Source organism: Stylophora pistillata, chromosome 4 (assembly GCF_964205215.1).
Source record: "Stylophora pistillata chromosome 4, jaStyPist1.2, whole genome shotgun sequence".
In the NCBI taxonomy this organism is placed as follows: Eukaryota; Metazoa; Cnidaria; class Anthozoa; order Scleractinia; family Pocilloporidae; genus Stylophora; species Stylophora pistillata.
The window spans coordinates 1,268,714-1,288,465 of NC_142522.1; the positions used below are offsets into that span (position 1 = coordinate 1,268,714).

Here is a 19,752-nt window from a genome sequence, read left to right on the forward strand (position 1 = left end):
CCCCCGTAAGCTGACGATTACGCTCATCAGCTGTCACAGGTGAGAAACCTTCAACAATGGACCAATCACAGGTCTGTCTGATTAATTTTTTTTTCCGCTCCACTGCATCATTTCGCGATGAGAGTTCGCATACATAACTAACAAAGGGTAGAAGGGGGTACATTGGCGGGTGTCTTCGTAGATCACAAATTAATAAACAGAGAATTGTTCTGTTTCCCTTTTCATATTAGAAGAAGATATGTTGTGGAACATCAAGGGAATTTAACGCGCTCTCGGATTCAACGATATTCTACGGTATTTTACGAACAGGGAATTGAACGGTGTTAATTTTTGTTTCCCTGTTATACAAGATCAAAATGATCGGGAAATTCGCCTCCGTTTTCTTTTGGACCGTTCCATTCATAACGATGGCTATCTCCTACGGAGACTACGATGAACAGTTGAGAGATTATTACGATAATCTGTACCAAAGATCGTCTGTTAAAGAGCAAGAAAGTGAAGGCAAATCTTCAGAAATACTGAAGCTTACCATGCCTGGCGTTCATCCAACGAAGGTAAGCGGTGCTTTCTTTAATTATCCCTTTTACAGATTATTTTTCGAGCTCTTCGAGTTGATATCTCAGGGAATTTCATTTTGGAAACAGTTAGAATTTTTTATAAGATGTTATAGCTGAAAACGAGCCCGAAGGATTCATTTTACGGGAAGAAATGATTAGTTTGTTCCACTTAATCTTCCCGACTCATCCGAATCTCGATCGTCTTCCATGGTTCAGTTATTTTCTATCACCTGGTTTCGATGGGCGGCTAATTATTTTTTATATATTTCGCCTTGTTACACTTGAAGAAAAGCTAATCCGGAGTTTTTAAAATTTTTTCTTGAATCTTATAGAAGGACATAAAGAGGAAAAGACAGAGTGTACATAGTAGTTTTGTGAACGTCAAGATCGTGTCCTGAAATTTTTTCCATGTTTGTGCGCCAAAATTAATTGCTCGAAAGTGCAAATCGTACGTAAAAGTTTAACAGAGAATGATTTAAAGCCTCGATCTTTGTGAGTACAACAGTTTCTCCGTTTTAACCAAATAGCTTGAATTTCAACAATAATAATAATAAAATGGAGGAGATGTTTGTCGAATGAATTTGGCAGTTGACCGCAGGTATATTCATAAGCTAAGCTTTTCATGTGCTGTCAATTATATTTCATTCAATTAGCATAATCATTTTCCGTACAGCTGTTTCTCTTAATTTATTCTTGTGTGAGCGATTTTTTTTATTTTTTGGAAACCGTATGAACCACAAATGGAATGAGAAAAAAAAATTACGCAACCTAAATATGATTGATTTTAAGTGAATTCGAATGAGAGGTTTATTTTTTTAATAAAAATCCAGTGAGTTTGACAAAGTGATGCAAAACACCACCGAAAAATTAAACTTTCTTCATGCAACAAGAGATAACAATAACTCAAGTGCTGGATGACCGTGAAGAAACTGTTTTATATCACGCTTGCTTGCTTTGTTTTTTTGTGGAAAAGCTCGACACTTATTTCACCAAATAAATATTGTTTTACTCAATATTAATAACTTTACATATGATGCACGATCCTTTGCAGTAGACAGCGCTATTTATGCAATAGCGAAAATCAGACCTGAAAAAAATCAGGCCTGTACGAGATTCGAACCACTGACCTCTGCGATACTAGTGCAGCGCTCTACCAATTGAGCTAACAAGCCAACTGGGAGCAGGCTGTTAAGTTGACTCGTAATAAACCCGTGATGATAAATCAGATACAATGAATATATGAAGTTCATATATTTTGAACTGCGGTTTTAAATACGTATGATGCACGATCCTTCGCAGTAGATAGCGCTATTTATGCAATAGCGAAAATCAGACCTGAAAAAAATCAGCCCTGTACGGGATTCGAACCACTGACCTCTGCGATACTAGTGCAGTGCTCTACCAATTGAGCTAACAAGCCAACTGGGAGCAGGCCATAAATAGCGCTATCTACTGTGAAGGATCGTGCATCATACGTATTTAATACCGCAGTTCAAATTATATGAACTTCATACATTCATTGTATCTCATTTATCATCACGGGTTTATTACGAATCAACTTAACGGCCTGCTCCCAGTTGGCTTAATTGTTAGCTCAATTGGTAGAGCACTGCACTAGTATTGCAGAGGTCAGTGGTTCGAATCCCATACAGGCCTGATTTTTTTCAGGTCTGATTTTTGCTATTGCATAAATAGCGCAATCTACCGCGAAGGATCGTGCATCATATGTATTTAATACCACAGTTTAAAATATATGAACTTCATATATTCATTGTATCTGATTAATAACTTTCCTGCAAGTCTTTACCAGTTCAACTTCTGTGCCATTAACATAGATTGTTTAATAGAAATGGAGAGCTTTATCCTAGTGATAAAAAGAGGATATTTATACCAAGAGATGTGAATTGAAAAATCTTGTTTATAACATCTGGGCTCATCACTAACGTTTCAACTTACTAGTCAAGTGGCTAGTGACAACTTAGATGTTACAACAATTTCAGTCTGTTTACTAGTCAAACTGGCAAGTGGAAATCGAAAACCACTGGCCAAAACTGAATTTCTATTAGTCTGTGACTAGTGGGCTACCATCAATGTTGAGCCCTGTACGTGCATTAAATTTAAAAATAATTTGTAAATAATGTTAAGATATATATACATGATATGTGAAATTCTTGAATGAATGAAAATGAATTATTTTTTAGGGATGGTTATCAGTCATTCAGTCATATTGTAGATATATTGGGTGCTGCAGTTTTAGTTTGCAATTCATACAATATAATTATATTGCAGCATGATACCTACCTATGTACTGCTGTGGATCTCAGGAACAAGAAAACATACATAGGTGGGATATTTATTATTAATTTTACTTTTGTGTAACTGAGACTAAGTTTTTGATGAGAAGGAAAAAAGTAAAGATCAGGGTTTGGTTCTAAAACAATATCTGTGCATTATTAATCATTGTGGACGAATACAACGGGGCAGGTTACCAAGAATTTGTTGATAGATAAGAAGTTCAGTGTTGTTGATGTGAAATGTATGAAGAAGAGCTGAAAATTGAAGGATGATACAAAGGCTGATAGGATACAGTTCTAACGGGGAGGAGTTGGACAAGCATAGCTCTGGGGTGAACATTATATGGCATACATTTCTATAATGTTAGAACATAACCATGTCATTATAAACACCTTTGCACAGAGCTGAACAACACCACAATTAACAGCTTTCTGTCTTAATCATTTCAGCTGGATTTAAACCTCATGCTGAAATGCACACAGCACATCATATGTTATTGTTTGGATGTCCAACACCAGGACAAAATGCTTTAGCAAGTGAAGGAAAATATTGGTATGTTAAATTCTTAATCAAATGTCGATATGCTAGAGGCATTAAAATTTGTATGGCCAAAATGTAGTAAATTTTATGGCACATGGCTTTCATTGTAGGAGAAAGCACTGGTTGAAAGATTTTGCTTTCCGGTTCCTCTTTACACTGCTTCTAATAACGTACCCTGTTAAGACAATTTTTTAATTTATTCAGTGCAATCACATTTTCTCAGATCACCATTCTGACAAGAAGAGCTTTAATTTATAGAAAGTAAAGCCAGGAATGAGTATTGCTCAAAATGTTTTGAAAGTTCTTGCTCTCTGATCAAGTCATCTCATGTAAACAGTGTTGTTGTGCAATTAAAGTTATTAAAAATAAATAAATACATGCAATATGCAAAGCTTTTATTCCCCAGTACTGTTTATTTACATTCTTAAAAGAAAACTTAGTTTAAATGTTGCAATATTGTGATGAAAAGTGTTGTAATATTGCAGTACAGGCTTTAAACAATAGGTGACTATTGATAATTTGTTAAATGAATGCTTATTAAATATATACTTAGATAATTGTAAGAAATAGACAACTTTTTTGAGAGAAATGTTTTGGCATGCTTATGCCATCTTCAATCAATGAGTAACAGAATGTGAGTAGATGATAAGTGGATGAATAAAATATTTACAGTATGATGTAATACAAAAACAGGTACTAATTGCAACGTGACACCAAACATCAAAGGTGTGAACTAAAATGCAAGAAAAGTGTATAATGCTGTAATTGTTTGCTAAGTTCAGGTTTGATCTTATTTATATAAAAAGCTTCTTTGAGTTTGACATCAATTGAGTTGTTAGCAGAATCCAGAATACTAAAGCAAGAAAGGGAGTATTTGTTCTTGCAAGAAGGAGATGTGTTGAAATGCTTAAAAATATGTGAGCTTTTATCGCTCTCCATGTGCTCCTTTATCCTAGTAGAGAAGTGGCGACTAGTTTCGCCAATATAACGGGAATTACATCCTGCACAAGAAAATTGATAAACTACCATGGCTTTTAGATTTTTGCCACTACTACGACCTTATGGAAATACTTAGATAAGTTCTTAATTTCTAGGAACTGCGGTGATATGGGATCTGGTGTATGTCGTGGTGCTGGGGAGAGAATATTGTATGCTTGGGGAAGAAATGCTCCTGTATTGAAGCTGCCAAAGGGTAAGGCCAGGAAATAACTTGTTCCTGTTGTCATCATCATCACATCACATATCTTCCTAAAGGTAGTGGAGTGTTGGCGGGGGAGGGGGGGGTTGAAGTGGCTCACTGTATACCCTGCCAAACACATTCCTCCACTCAAATTACAGTTTATTGGCTTAAGAAAACCTTTTTGCATTCTTTGTAAGCAGTAGTGTCTAGTTTGTCAACCATCTGTTTTTCTTGAAAAGAATTCATTAACAGGCAGTCTTTCAAATGCAGTTGTTACTTGTACACAATGGCAGTCAGGCAGATGAAAATGTCATAATTACTAAAAGAAGGAATGATCTAAAACCACCTACAACCATCTAAAACCACCTACAACCACCCACAACCACCACCTGTAACCATCTAAAACCACCTACAACCACCTTCAGGATACTATTGTGTGACAATTTGTGACAATGTAAATGCACACTGGAAATGTTGTTGCATGTCTCGCATGTCATGACCAGGGAAAACAAGAGAATTTTTTACACGTAGTTACTAAAACAAGGAATGACCTACAGTGAGCTACTGTAAGATCCCTGCAATGAAGTAAATGAAGATTTTAGAAAAAAGGCGAAAAAAAAAAACAAGAGACGTGTGCATTAACGTAACGTATTTGAATTATGTGTGCATTAACATAACAGAATTTTTAGCTTGGAGATAAATTTACGGTGTATTATAATGAGACATGTCTAATGACGATAATGATAAAAAAATGCGAAAAACCTTTGGCTCAAGATGTCTTTGAGGGTCTTATATAACAAGCCTCCCATAATTTTACACTTTCATGAGGCTATGAGTCATATTTGGCCTGTCAACACCTTTTTCTCATTGATATTTTCATATCAAAACCCTTAATAAGGTCACATCACAGCACCGTGAGACTATGAGATGTATTTGGCCTGCCAACACCTTTAACTCATTGATATTTTTAGAGAGCAAAACAAAAAGGCCATCACACCATCATGGGGCTAGAAAGTCACGCAAGCCACGCCACAATTTTTCGTAACACTCACAATAGCTCCCTGTAGGTCATTGTAGCTCATTGTAGGTCATATTGTAAATCGTTGTGGATCATTTTAGGTCAGTCCTTGTTCCCACGGTAGCTCATTGTAGGTCATGGTAGGTCATTCCTTGTTTTAGTAAAAAATTCTCTTGGTGTTTTTCCCTGGTCATGACATGTGAGACATGGGACAACATTTCCGGTGTGCATTTAAATTGTCACAAATTGTCACACAATAGTATTCTGAAGGTGGTTGTAGGTGGTTTTATATGGTTGTAGGTGGTGGTTGTAGGTGGTTTTAGATGGTTGTAGGTGGTTTTAGGTCATTCCTTCTTTTAGTACTTACGATGAAAATGTAGGTTAAGAACATATATTATGTTTTTGGTCACAAATTCTTCAACTGCAGTAGACTTTGATAATTACAGTTGTTGATTTGATTTTATAGATGTTGCCTTTGAAGTGGGTGGCAAAGTTGGTGTCAATTATCTTGTACTTCAAGTTCACTATGGAAAAGTGGACAACTTTGTGGGTGAGTTTTATGATAACTGTCTACTTCATGTCCCTCCTGACAGGGATTTAAGGCCAACAGAAAAATTTTTTAAAATTTCTTGTGAGTGTGCATCTGAGGTATATGTTTGAACTTTCCACAGCAAATACTTCTCTAAAAGACTACTCAGGAGTGGATCTTCAAACTACAAGAGTGCAGTAAGTACTTTTATGGGTTAATTGCTTCCTAGGTAGTGCAGGAGTCAGGGCAGAGTGACACCTAAAACTCACCTTAAGTAGCTGGTCATACATTGTTTAACCTATTAGTTGTCATGGAAAGATAATCACAAACTGAAGACTGAGGTAAAAAGACTTGGTGTTGTCCAAGTGCTGGTTTAAGTACCAATAACTAGAGAAAACAAATACTTGCTGTATCAAAGACAAATGGGCTGCTATTATTTTCTGAAATAGCTTTATGAGATTGCTTCCCCTCCCATAAATTTCTCTATCTGTCGTCTTCTCTTCCTTCATATTTAGCCATTCTAATAGCCATTTGTACACAAAGCGTACAAATGACTATTAGAATGGGGCAGAATATGCGAATGTGTCACTTACTCAGATGTAAACAAATCGATATGTCAACAGCAGACCAATAATTTTGATAGCAACCTTCCAAAATTATATGGGAATGCCTCTATCACATTTCCAAAGTATTATGCTGCAACATTAAAATTTAACTCAACCTTTTTGTTCAAAGGAGTTTTGAGTTTAATTAAAATACTCGTAGCAGTTAGCACATGTGTAACCGAGTTAAAGCTCTTTGAAAGACTAAAGGTGTAACTATGAGTGAAGACGCTTAATGCAATTGCTTTTCCGCGATCATCTTTCGCCACCGTTTGCATTATTGTGGAATATTCTTCGCCATTCCTGGGTATATTTTGTTTTTAACAAAGTGTCCAAGCCATAGTCATTCTTAAATACAGTTTTAAGCCTTCATTCTTCTCACTGCGAGCTGAAAATGCTTAATGCAATCGCTTTTCTGTGATTATCTTTCACCATCATTTGCATTATTGTGGAATATTCCATGCCATTGCTGGGCATGTTTTATTTTTAACAAAGTGTTCAGGCCACAATTGCTCTACAATTTCAAGCCTTCATTCTTCTCACTGTGAGCCGTCAGTATTTATATCGTTATCTATCGCTAAAATGAGTAAGCGGCGAATTTTTATAGGGGAATGCGAAACATTGTTTTCGTGACTGGCCAGTTGTTTACTTTTCTGATGGTTTTACATCTTATCTGTTTGGTGACTACACAAACATTAATTTGTGAAAATCATTGTGTGTACACCCCTGAACGTTAAAAATATATCAAGTCGAAGGAACAGTTTTGGTCCAAGTCCACATTTTTGACAACAAAATTTAAAATATATTCATATTGGTTTAAAAGGTGAAGAGTTCGTAACACATACAAAAGCTGTCTTTTTTTCTCAATACTGACATCTCGCGCACAAAATGAGAAGACTATACGACAGCTTGAAATTCTATTTGAGAACGATTGTGGTCACTTTTTTAAAAACAGAATTCAGTGGTCACCTTGTTAAAAACAAAATATGCAAGGAAACAGGCAAAGGAATATTCCCAAATAGTGCAAATGATCATGAAAGTGATTGCTAAAAGGCAATTGCATGACACTCAGTAAGTTGTAAGATGACAAGTCATATGTTATCAAGTGTCTGACAAAATAACAGTTTTCAAAATTTCCAGTCTATATTCTGGCCCAATCTGCATTCTGCAGTCTGCATTTTGTACCTAGTCTGCATTTCGTACCCGGTTTGCAGTCTCTATTTTGTACTGACCGATAGCTAAAATGTGAATTCTGACCATTCACCCAACATCACCCCAGCAGTTCAAAGTAATACCAAGTAGTTTCAACTGTATCTGGGAGTCACTCATTGGAATTTAATTATGTTCAAAACTCATTCAAATGCAGTGTGTCCATGACTTATTCATAGTTTCCTTTGATTGTTTTCTGTTACCTTTCCTCCCTTCCTTCTTTTTCTCTTTACCCTTCCCTCCCTCCTGTTCTTTTTTCTTCACTCACCCCCCTGTCTTTCCTACATCATCCCTTCATTTCAGTTTCTGCTTCTTTTCACCTTGCTTGCTTCCTTCCCTCTTTCTTTTTGTTCCCTTCTTTACCACTTTGTCTTGTGAGGAAATAGTCACAAATAAAACAGATTCCCTTGCACCTCCTGCTACATGTAGGCCGCAGTACAAGGCTGGCATCAAGATCCTGGCTGTTAGTTGGTCACTTGTTCCACCTAAAAAACAAGGTTGAAATAATGAATTAAATTACTATGAATGTATTTTGAATTATAACATAAAATCAGTCACTATAAAACAAGTAAACTATTTTTAAAGTGACAACTTCAAAGTATAAAATGTTTATTTCAGAAATTAAACGCGACAGTAAAACTCAGGTTTTAAAAAATAAAGATCAATTTTTTATTGCATGATATTAAGTGTATAACTTGCCTAATGCTCTCTCCTTTTCTTTGACTAAAATGTCTAAATTGTTTTCTGAAACTAAATGTTGTTTGGACATGACATAAACTAAAATCCACAAATTTTCAAAAATGCATTCAATTGAAGGACTGGTATTTAAACTATACATATAAAAGTTCTAAAATCTAAAAATGTTATTTATGATTTTTCATCCTGTTGTCAAATTTCCATTCATCAGTTAAGAGGTTCTTGTAGATCAAAATTACTGCAGTTGTTTCTGCAGTAAGTTGCAGATAAAAACATAATTAGTATTAGCTACATGGTGGAACACCAAAAAAGGCTAGTCAATGGCCAGTCTGATGCAAATCTTTGTAATTATAAAACTGTTGCCAACAAAATGAGTTGGTGATAATGTGGTGACTTATTCACTTTCCTCTTTGAGATGCCAAAGAAATCATTTCCACATGAAGTCTGTTAATCTAGGTATAAGAGCTGGATTTTACTCTTAAATTTGCACTTTCTATGGTGATTACACCATCCTTCAAAGAACTTTGAAACCTAAAATGTGGCTTAATAGCCAGATTGGACTGGTTGTGTGTTTGCAAGATATTCTTCACTTCAATCTTTCTGTTTTTTTATTTCTGACAGTCTCCTCTCCAACAAAGTACATAAATGCTTTCCCATTCACCCATCAAAATTGTCAGCATCTTAATTTTGGTGTCAGTTAATGGCTGACCTGTTGTCTGGGGCAATGCAAACACTGTGACTTTTTGGTCTAAAATAATCATTCCTCTCCTAGCCTGCAGTTAGTTTTTTTTTTTGTGTGTGATTTTGCTTGTAATTTTAGGTGTCTTAATTGCTGTTGTTACTATTTGTTTGAATGTAGCATTGTTATATTTGTTATTGAGGAAAGTTTCTCTGGATATCATGATTGGATTTGTGAAACAGCTTAATACTTCACACTAGGGCCAAATAAAGCCACAACTGAATGAAACTCATCTTAAATCCACTGGCAACTTGATGTAACAGCAAATATTTTCTGTAAGAAACTCCCTGACCCTGATAGCGATACTGATTTCAGCCATGTGACTTAATTTTGGCACAAATCCCCTCTTCTTTTTCATTTTTTCAAGTTCTCTGTGGCAAAACTTGCTCAAAAATGAGATAAAATCCTCATGCGCCAACATTTCCATGACAATAAGTCTAATTGTGATTTGATCTTTAAACTCCATTCTTACAGTTTTGTTTCTCTTCTTATCACAGACCTAGTCATTTGGCTGCAATATTTCTTTTAGCCTCTGGTGGACTTATTCCTGCAAGGCAGAAAGGTTGACTAATGTTATTTATCTCATTATCCAAATCGTTTCAATGTACTCAACTTGACCAATTGAACACATATCTTTACATTGTAAGAGCAATGACAGCTGACATCGCCTGATAAGCTTAAACAACTACTGAAATTATTGTAGCAACAACTGGACTTTATACACTCTACAGACAGCAACTCTCCACTTGATTCTGATAATGACTTCCGCTCTGATTGTCGAAACGTTAGTCACTACTACTGACAACAGCCCATCTCAGAACAACCTTTGTCTGGACAACCAGACAACATGATTGCACGAATTGATTGCTGATGCTCCCTAACTTCTGGCATTAAAGTTGATTATGTATCATATATCTGCCAATGAGAAGGCTGAATTAATTTTGGGAAAATTGTACACGTACTGCTAAAGTACAGCAACCCTTTCTGAAATAGCTATACAGCTTGGTTCACACTTTCAAATAGTCACACAACTAGAAACCCTGTAATCAAGGCCAGGACCGTTTAAGGCAGGCATGGTTGGCTGAAGTCCATTTTCAAGTGAATAGTGTTCATTGGTAGAAGTTGTGGTACATGTATGTTGTCAATATGTCGGATGACTATCTATAGCGAGGTCGGCTTGTTCCATATTGAAATAAACACATTCCTTGTCGATAGTATTCTGAGCTGAACTGCAAATTGTTTCAACAAAAGCATTTGGCAAGTTATACACAGACGATATTTATTTTACTTGTACCTTTTAATTTTCGTTATTTTACCAACTGGTGACCAGTCTAAGTACGGCAAATCATCATATCTATATTTTTTACTTTACCTGTCCTTTTTCCACACTTAGCCTGGCATTTAGACACTGGATGTGGTTACCGCTCTGGACCAGTCTTACACCCTTTTGCCTTCAGAGTCCACGCCCATTCTCTTGGTAAGCTTAGCCTCGGTCATTGTGGGACTGTTTACGTTACGGAGTTCTCAAAGCGTAGAATGATGCGGTAATTATGTGCGAACGCAGGTATATTTTAAGGAGTATTTCTATTTTTTCACTGTGGAATTGTTACAGGTAGTGTTATTACTGGCTACAGAATACGTGATGGGAAATGGACTCTCATAGGGAAAGGGGATCCACAGCGGCCACAGGTAAAGTCATCTTTTAGCGACCTTTGGTAAATCAGAGATTAATGACCACCGACTATCACATGCTTACAAAAGCAACTACCACATTTTGTAATGATTTTATGTAAACCAAAAAATGAAAGCTTGATGGTTACGGTAGCCCGTGTTCTTGCGTGATACATTTTCAGTTTTGAGTTTAAACACTTTATTGAAAGGAGTTTTATTCTTCAGATGGGCTGGACGTTGAATTCTTGCACACAACTAACAGGATATAGTGTAAACTTTGTTGGCATTTCCCAGTGTATTCTGGCCCTAATTTATCTTTTTAATCATTTTCAGGCATTTTACCCAGTGGATAAAGATATGGAGATAAGAAGCGGGGATTCTATGGTAAAAAAAAAAAAAACTTGACCTTGTTTTTCTTTCTAAAATGTTGTGTCCCTGTTTTGGTTGCGGCTTTGGTCGTGGGTGCAGTGAACAACAAACGGAGCTAGTTTGAACGTATGTGCAAAGATGGAACGCGATACTCGCTCCATTTTTCCACCTCGTTTGTCTCCTTATTCTCTTCAATGGACACCTCTCTATTTCGCGCTTTTTTCCCTCATCTTTCGGGCTTCTCCTCGCATGATTCGTTTCTCCCGCCCCTCTCTCTTCTCCCTCGTTTCCACTCGTAATTTGCGCGTTTCTCGTTTTGTTTCTGGCATCTTCGTCGTATTCTATTCTTTCCTTTAAATATCTTGTATTCCATCTCTCTCATTTCGCACGGCTTTCTTGCTAGTTTCACAAGTGTCTGTTTTAACCTATGTGTCTTGTATGTGGTTCACGACTCAGAAGTTGTTTCCTCGTGAAACTTGTAGCAGAACCTGTGTTGTTTTCCTTGATGTCTAATTTGAAATACTCTCAATCGCCAGGCTGCCCGATGCACTTACAATTCCATGCAGAGAGACCAAGTAACAGATATCGGGTATATTTACCTTTAAACTAGATACTGTTAATTTAGAGTGCATTTCAATTAAATGTCGTTAAACCAAACAGCTAATAAGAAGAAAGGAAAACATCACATTAAGCAGACTTCTCAAAGCGCGGGAAAATGCGCGTGAAAAAGGTGCGAGTGGTTTTGGTTTTTAATCTGATTGGTTGATTGAATGGCGCGAGTTCTCTGGACCAATTACACAGCGTACTAAATTAAAACAAATGTGATCTTTGATTACCCTCGAAACTCGATTGGAAATTTCTCTACAAGGACATTTATAGTTTCCAGAAGAGAGAAATTAGAAGCAGATGTCGTTAAGGTTACATAGGAGTGAGTGCGAAGCCATTAAGATCGAAAATTATGTTTCATTATTTCACAAAGACAACTCATTATCACTTGAAAAGTTTCGCACTAAGCCACATTCCAGAAGCTAGAAGGTTAGAACTCCGAAGTAGCTTATTGTTTACTATAGTTGTACATCACTCACTTAAGTTACAGCTTACTTTTTGACTTATTCCCTTTACTTTGCAGAGCAACTATGAATGACGAAATGTGTAATTTTTACATGATGTACTGGTATGACCCGAAATTGAGTGACTTTGGAGGTGCCAGTATCGAAGACGCTTGTCAGTTTCTTGACGAGGGACAGCTTGACTTCCCCTCAGATTCTGATGTCCCATTACCGGGCAGTGGACCAAAAATGGAGATGAAAAGAAACCTTGGCGAAAGTAGGTGGTTGATACAATGAAGCTTTAGACTGTTTGTTTTTATTGGAAATTAGCACGTGAATTCAACCCGTGATTATCAGTCGATCGCGTATTGTTCTGTTTTTCTATTTCGTTTGCTTTTCAGTATATAAAGCCTCTGCTAGCAGTGGGTTTTGGCCATTTTCTGATTGTTAGCGGGTTTCGGTTTCAAGTCGTTTTCAGTAGGCTTCTTAGGATCTTTCAGGTTTTGCTCGGGTGGTTTCGGGTTTTGCCCAGGAGGTTTTGGGTTTTACATGGGTGGTTTCGGGTTCTATGCGGAGTGGTTGGTTGGCGCTTTTCTATTTTTCCAGTTTTATCTGCCCTTTTCTGCGCACTTGACTCTGCTGCCATCACTTTCATCTCTCTGACCGCAAAATCCTTCTCGTGGTCGAGCTAAACAAAGCGCTGATTTTTTTGTTTCGTTTCTTTTAATCGCAGGCCAGCTTTGATGAAAGTGATCAGCATTAAAAGGCGCGATCTGATGAAAGAACTGGATGAAAAATGTTTTGAAAGAAGATATTAATAAACGATGTTATTTAAAAAACTAATTAACGAGAATTTAACAATTTTAACTTGAACGCCTATGATTTTAAAGATTAATGTAACCGACAATATATTTTTGCACCCAGTGCTGTGTATTTATTTTAAACCCATTGGATTATGAATTATGTTTATAACTAATTTTAATCATCAGTGTTAAAACACTGATGGCTTGTTATAACTTCTATTGAAGTTAGATTGCACCACAATTAAGAATAAACGTACTGTTTCCTGCATGATCACCGTGTTTGTCTGTCTTATTTGATCAAGATGTTATCGCATCTTTCCCTCTTTCTTATGATGTATTTAACAATTAGAAATGATGACCAGCTAACATCACATTCAGCATACCCATATTAAATAACTGGTGTCAACTTTTTCTTTTTCCATTCCATCTAATCCTTCACCTTAAGGTTTTGTTACTCTCAGAAACAAGATCAACTCTCCTCCCAAACATGGAGTTATTCCCTCATCCCTTGTGCAACTCCTCCCTTCTCCCTCCTGCAATCCTTCCCACTTCCTTTGTTTTTTTCTTCTCCCTCCCTTCGTAAATACCCTCGCCCTCTCTTGTGCATTGTGCAATTCCTCTCCCCTTTTACAATGCTTCCCCCTTATGCAACTCTTCGCCATCCCTTTTTCTATTCGTTCTCCCTACTTTGTGCTCAACTTCCTCCCTCCTTTGTGCATTGTGCCTTGTGTGATTCCTCCCCCGTCCCTTTTTCTACTCCTTCTGCCTCCTTTGTGCACTGCTTCCTCCCCTCCTCCCTTGTGCAATCCCTTCCCCCCTAATCCCTTTTCACACGGTAGTTCGATAGTCAATTTACATTAATTCAGGACTTCTCATGGTAAAGTAAAAGTTGGACGAGAGATATGAAGAGAAAGTCGGAGGAAACAACTACATCCAGACTAGCTGAGAATAATGACTGCTTATTTAATTTGATAAAGGATGTGAAGATCTCATCTCTTCATAGATAAGGAATAGTAACGCGCGCCTTAACCCTAAGAGTGACCAGCATGTAATTTCTCCTTACAATATCATCCCTAAATCACACATTAAGGTCGTGAGAGTTGAGGAAATGATCACCAACTGGAGAAGTTGTTGATTTTTGGACAAATTCTCCTTGTCAGTACCCTAGGAAATGTATAGAGAACAGTTTGGAGAGTATGCATATTGATGTTAGGTTGTAAAGGGTTTAACCAGGTGGTAATAAATTATCTTACCATCTCACTCTTTCTTCTTATCCTCGTATGTACTCTAGAAGCGACTAGCAATGACTTGAATGGTCAGTATCTAATGTTGGATGTATGAAAAAGGCATTTCGGGTGGGTGTGAGTTGGTTTTGGTGATCTCTGCCATTTTTTGTTTGGGTTATACCAGATCTTGCTTCGCCATAGTGTTGAAAGATGAAAGTACTCAAGGTAATACCGTTTAATCTTATAAAGCTGTGCCTAATTTCAGGATTCTGCGAACCGAATTGCGATGACAAGAGTTCGCCTTCGCTACTTGAAGAAGATCAGAGTTGGCAGGGAAATAAGCTGGCTGACGGCATGAGGCGGTCGAGTAAATTTGGTCAAGTTACTGCAGTCGACACTGATTCGGAAGGAAAAGTGCTCATATTCCATCGAGCGTCAAGAACATGGCGAGCTGAGTAAGTGTCTGCAACGAAAGTCCGGTTTAAACTCTTTAACCCTTAAGAGTGACCAGCATCTAATTTCTCCTTACAATATCAGCCCTGAATCACACATTAAGGTTACAAGAATAAAGGAAATAATCACCAACTAAAGAAGCTCTTGATCGTTAAAAATGTTCCTAGTCATCGGCACCTTTGGAAATGTATAGCAAACAATAAGAAAAATATGCTTGCTGATGTTACGGTGAAAGGGTCTAAAGCGCCCTAGAGATAACTCAGCATATTTTTTTTAACTGTATTACATGCCGCGCCTCAAATCCAACTTAAAGACCTTTTTTTTTTCTTGTTATAGTTCGTTCGATGAGCACAATATCTTCTCCGCCACAAGCGATCCCATTCCAGAACCGACTGTGATGAAGTTGGATCCAAAAACAGGGACAGTTATTGACAGCTGGGGAGAGAGAATGTAAGTATGTTCGTTTGGTGTTGGTTCATATCTATCAATTATTATTGACACATATTCTCCCTCCTTCTCTTTCTCGATTCCGTAATCCTCAGATCATCCCTTTTCGTTCTCTATTTAACTCCTTATGCTCCCGCTTCAGTTACTTCCTGCATTGACGGCCTCCTTCCCTCTCACCAGCTGCATAAATTCTCATTTTCTCCCTCAATTTCTAGCTTCCTACTTCCCCTTTGCCGTTTGCCCTCGTTATATTTTGATGTCCACCCTCTCCTGCCATCTCTGCCCGTAATTTCCCTACCTCTTTTCCGCTCATCCCCACCACCTTCTGTCTCCTGCATCCTATATTGTACCTGCCTTCCTCCTGCTGCCCATATTGTACCTGCCTTCCTTCTGCATCCTATATTGTACCTGCCTTCCTTCTGTTGCCTATATTGTACCTGCCTTCCTCCTGCTGCCTATACTGTACCTGCCTTCCTTCTGCATCCTATATTGTACCTGCCTTCCTTCTGCATCCCATATTGTACCTGCCTTCCTTCTGCATCCTATATTGTACCTGCCTTCCTCCTGCTGCCTATATTGTACCTGCCTTCCTTCTGCATCCTATATTGTACCTGCCTTCCTTCTGCATCCTATATTGTACCTGCCTTCCTCCTGCTGCCTAAATTGTACCTGCCTTCCTCCTGCTGCCTATATTGTACCTGCCTTCCTCCTGCTGCCTATATTGTACCTGCCTTCCTCCTGCATCCTATATTGTACCTGCCTTCCTCCTGCTGCCTATATTGTACCTGCCTTCCTTCTGCATCCCATATTGTACCTGCCTTCCTTCTGCATCCTATATTGTACCTGCCTTCCTTCTGCATCCTATATTGTACCTGCCTTGCTCCTGCTGCCTATATTGTACCTGCCTTCCTTCTGCATCCTGTATTGTACCTGCCTTCCTCCTGCATCCTATATTGTACCTGCCTTCCTTCTGATCTACCTCCATTCCTTGAACTTCTCGTCTTCCTCTATCCAGGTTCTTCATGCCTCATGGGCTGACCATTGATCAAAAGGGAAACATTTGGCTAACGGATGTAGCAATGCATCAGGTTTGCGATATATTCTTGGCTTCATGGAATTATAAAGTCGTGGGACTGTTTTACCTAAAAAGGTCTCCAATTTCTTGCTTAATTTTCACATATTAGTTTTCGAGTATGTCTGTTTCTTTTTACAGGTTTTCAAGTTTCCTCCGGGGGAGAAAAAGCGAGCTTCACTAACACTGGGAACACAGTTTGTTCCGGGGAGAGATGAAAGTCATTTTTGTAAACCAACCGATGTCGCAGTCGACTCGGAGGGAAATATCTTTGTTACTGACGGGTAAACTATAACACTCTTGTGGTGTTAAACATCTTTGTTACTGACGGGTAAACTATAACACTCTTGTGGTGTTAAACATCTTTGTTACTGACGGGTAAACTATAACACTCTTGTGGTGTTAAACATCTTTGTTACTGACGGGTAAACTATAACACTCTTGTGGTGTTAAACATCTTTGTTACTGACGGGTAAACTATAACACTCTTGTGGTGTTAAACATCTTTGTTACTGACGGGTAAACTATAACACTCTTGTGGTGTTTCGATTTGTGTACTCTTTGCGTTGTATTTGCTGGTTTTAGACTGTCGTATGATATTTATTATTTGATCTTTCCTGATTCTGAGTTTTTTTTCTTTCATTTCAGGTACTGTAATAGTCGGGTAATAAAGTTTTCCCCCGACGGCAAAAAAGTACTTTTGATGTTAACAAATGAAAACTTACAAGGGCTTGGTAGGTCAATATTCTTTTCCAAAGAACTCTAAACGATTGTCTGAGTGGTGGATTTTAACATTTACGTCCATTCCCAGTGTTTAACTGTTTAAAATGTTTCTTGTCATGAAGTAATAACTGTTAATTATTGTTGATGAGATCGATTTTCCCTTTCACCCTTACTTGGTTCAAAGACTTTATCTTTTAGAACATATCTCGGAGCATTTCAAAAGGTTCAGAGACAAACCTCAGTGATCATTGGTCTTCCTTTTTTCAGTTCCAAATAACTTCGAGATCCCTCACGGCTTGTCTCTCGACGAGAAGAACCGTAGGTTGTTTGTGGCGGATAGAGAAAACAGCCGAGTGCTACAGTTTGATTCTGTTAACGGTCATCTCGTTCGAGAAATCAAAGCATTTGGGGAAAGGGTTTTCGCCGTACACTACCATCCTGAACAAGGTATGCATATGGAATTTCCTTACATTAATCAAATAATGACTAAATCTACACTGCTCAAGATATGTTGCTATATAACTATCTTAAATTTTGCAAGGTGGTGTGTTACATGTGGTTAACGGCCCTTCCTTCTCTGGAGCCCAGGGTTTCACGTTCATTTTGAACAAAGGCAATGTATTACAGCACTGGGAACCAGTCTTGGTGAGTACTTAGTAAACGTAGGATAGGATGAGTTTTACTATAATTAAAATTCAGTCAAGTAAACCCCTACGCATGTTATTTTTTGTGATTGAAAATTACATTACATCTTGCGCACTTGTCGTGCTTAGTTGTTTGGGGCAGTGTAGTGTGTGGATGTGCTTGCAATATAGCTGCAAACACATGTTAGAAGTAGAACTGCGTTCGTGCGATTGGACTGTCGAAGGGTATTTTCTCGGCTTGATGGTTTACCAAATTTTCTTAATCATGGCGTTACGCTTCGCGCGCTTTGTGAGCTCCGCTAAAATATGAATTCAACTTTGTGAAGGTTGGGTCGGTCTTATTACGTGGGGATAATTTGCAATGGACAAACATTCAGTCTAATCATTAAGTGCATAGCAAACCGAGAGCAGTTGTGGCTGTGTATTTTTTGTTTTGTTTTTTGTTTTGTTTGCTGACTCGACTAAACCTTTTGTACTTATTTTGGAATCAATTTGTAATTTTAGGGTTTCTCACAACCTCATGACGTCACTTCAAGTAAAGATGGTGCTGTGTATGTAGCAGACATTGGCAGTAACACAGTTTGGAAATTTAAGCGACAAGTCTCCAGTCAATAATATTACAACAAATGTATTAAGTAGTTTTTATTTTAAAATTATTTTTGGTCACAATTGTTTATTTGCTAAGAAAAGAAATTTTACGGTCTCTAGAAACAAAGAATGTGATATAATCTCTCCAAAAGTTACAGACCTGTTGATGATTATTTTTTCTTTTAGTTGTCAATGAACCTTAGGAGGTGTTTATGGAAAAGAGAGGGGGTGGGAAGGGGTAGAGGTCTGGGGGGGGGGGGGTTGGGAGGAGCAACCTGCCGGCGGGTTAAAAAATGACTCAATATGTATGATGCCAACCCACCCCACCTCCCTTAGGTTGTGATTGTTCAATTGTTCATCATGAAATTCAAGTTAAAATACTGTTTAAACTATTATGTCGAGTGGCACTAAGACGGCCTAGTTTACTTTTGCATACATTTTCACGTGCACTTTTCCTTTCCTCTCCTTTCTCTTATTTCTTTCTTTTCTTTTCTTATGTTTGTCACATTATCGTTAAAAAGCTGGAGTTAAGATTTATTGTCACTTTTCGTTTGTTTTTATACTCGTTATACTTAAACAAAATTATATTCAGTAAAAGTGACTAATGTAAACTATATTTGAAGTTGAATGAAAAAGGTAAATTATAACAGAGAATTTTAAGTTGATTTAAGAAATTTATTTGAATTCTAAGAAACAAACGAATCACGAGAATTCAAATCAGCGTTTAGGACGTTTACCTGAGTCAGATACTTTCTCGTCCCCAAAGCCACTCGGTTGCACTTGCCCTTTCGAGTTACTCTGTCCTTTTCTCCTACCACGTGACCAAAATAAACGAGGACTTTGATATCGTATCACGAAATGTGTGGCATTTCAGACCACTTTGCATTGCACTAAATTATCTTTAGTTAAATATTGTAAAACAAGGGCTTACGTTAAAAACTGAAAAATAAAACTCAGGAAAAACTTGATGACAAATCGTGGATGTTACGCGCGATTGATTGTTAAAAGTTTTAATTCGAGCCCTTTCCAACGTTAATTGTCTTTTGGGTGTTGTTTCCTTTGAGAGGGACCAGACTCAAAGCGAAAATTGTCACCTCCCTCTCACTAATTTAAAAACATGTTAGCGATTGCCGTCCCCCTTTACCTCCTCGGCTACACATGGCTCTTTGATCCGGTTCCACAAGTTCACGCTTTGCACTGCTTATCCTCGCGAGAAACCCCATTTGAACGTTGCCTGTTAGTATTTTGAGGTTTGTAAAATCATGTTGCGTGTAAAGAGAGTAAGCGTATTGACTCTGATGGTGACTTCCACACAGGTTTTCGAAACGTCAGTCACCACCAC

The 19,752-nt window shown here is 37.8% G+C and overlaps 1 protein-coding gene across 3 annotated transcripts; it reads left to right on the forward strand.

Moving 5' to 3' along the window:
• Positions 1-117: 117 nt before the first annotated feature.
• On the forward strand, positions 118-19,385 carry LOC111331755 (peptidyl-glycine alpha-amidating monooxygenase A). 3 transcript variants are annotated; one of them, XM_088758403.1, is made up of 20 exons: positions 118-554; positions 2,847-2,901; positions 3,302-3,404; positions 4,487-4,584; positions 6,057-6,140; positions 6,262-6,316; positions 8,360-8,427; positions 10,759-10,842; positions 10,978-11,054; positions 11,370-11,420; positions 11,942-11,994; positions 12,535-12,731; positions 14,749-14,938; positions 15,273-15,386; positions 16,399-16,471; positions 16,597-16,739; positions 17,104-17,189; positions 17,446-17,625; positions 17,720-17,823; positions 18,327-19,385. In XM_088758403.1, exons 1-20 carry the CDS (start codon positions 357-359, stop codon positions 18,435-18,437), a joined length of 2,124 nt encoding a protein of 707 aa, XP_088614529.1. In that variant the 5' UTR covers positions 118-356; the 3' UTR covers positions 18,438-19,385. The 3 variants fall into 3 exon arrangements, with proteins under 3 accessions (XP_088614529.1, XP_088614531.1, XP_088614532.1); XM_088758405.1 differs by lacking the exon at positions 8,360-8,427 and adding an exon at positions 9,863-9,927; XM_088758406.1 differs by lacking the exons at positions 118-554; positions 2,847-2,901 and adding an exon at positions 3,127-3,183.
• The last annotated feature ends 367 nt before the right edge of the window (positions 19,386-19,752 follow it).

What these genes read in the sequence shown, in the direction of transcription:
- LOC111331755 (XM_088758403.1), top strand. Translation starts at nt 357, where the DNA reads ATGATCGGGAAATTCGCCTCCGTTTTCTTTTGGACCGTTCCATTCATA. An exon ending in TGTTCCACCTAAAAAACAAG is followed by an intron (nt 8,428 to 10,758) that starts GTTGAAATAATG and finishes TTCCACACTTAG; the next exon opens with CCTGGCATTTAGACACTGGA. An exon ending in GACCAAGTAACAGATATCGG is followed by an intron (nt 11,995 to 12,534) that starts GTATATTTACCT and finishes TTTACTTTGCAG; the next exon opens with AGCAACTATGAATGACGAAA.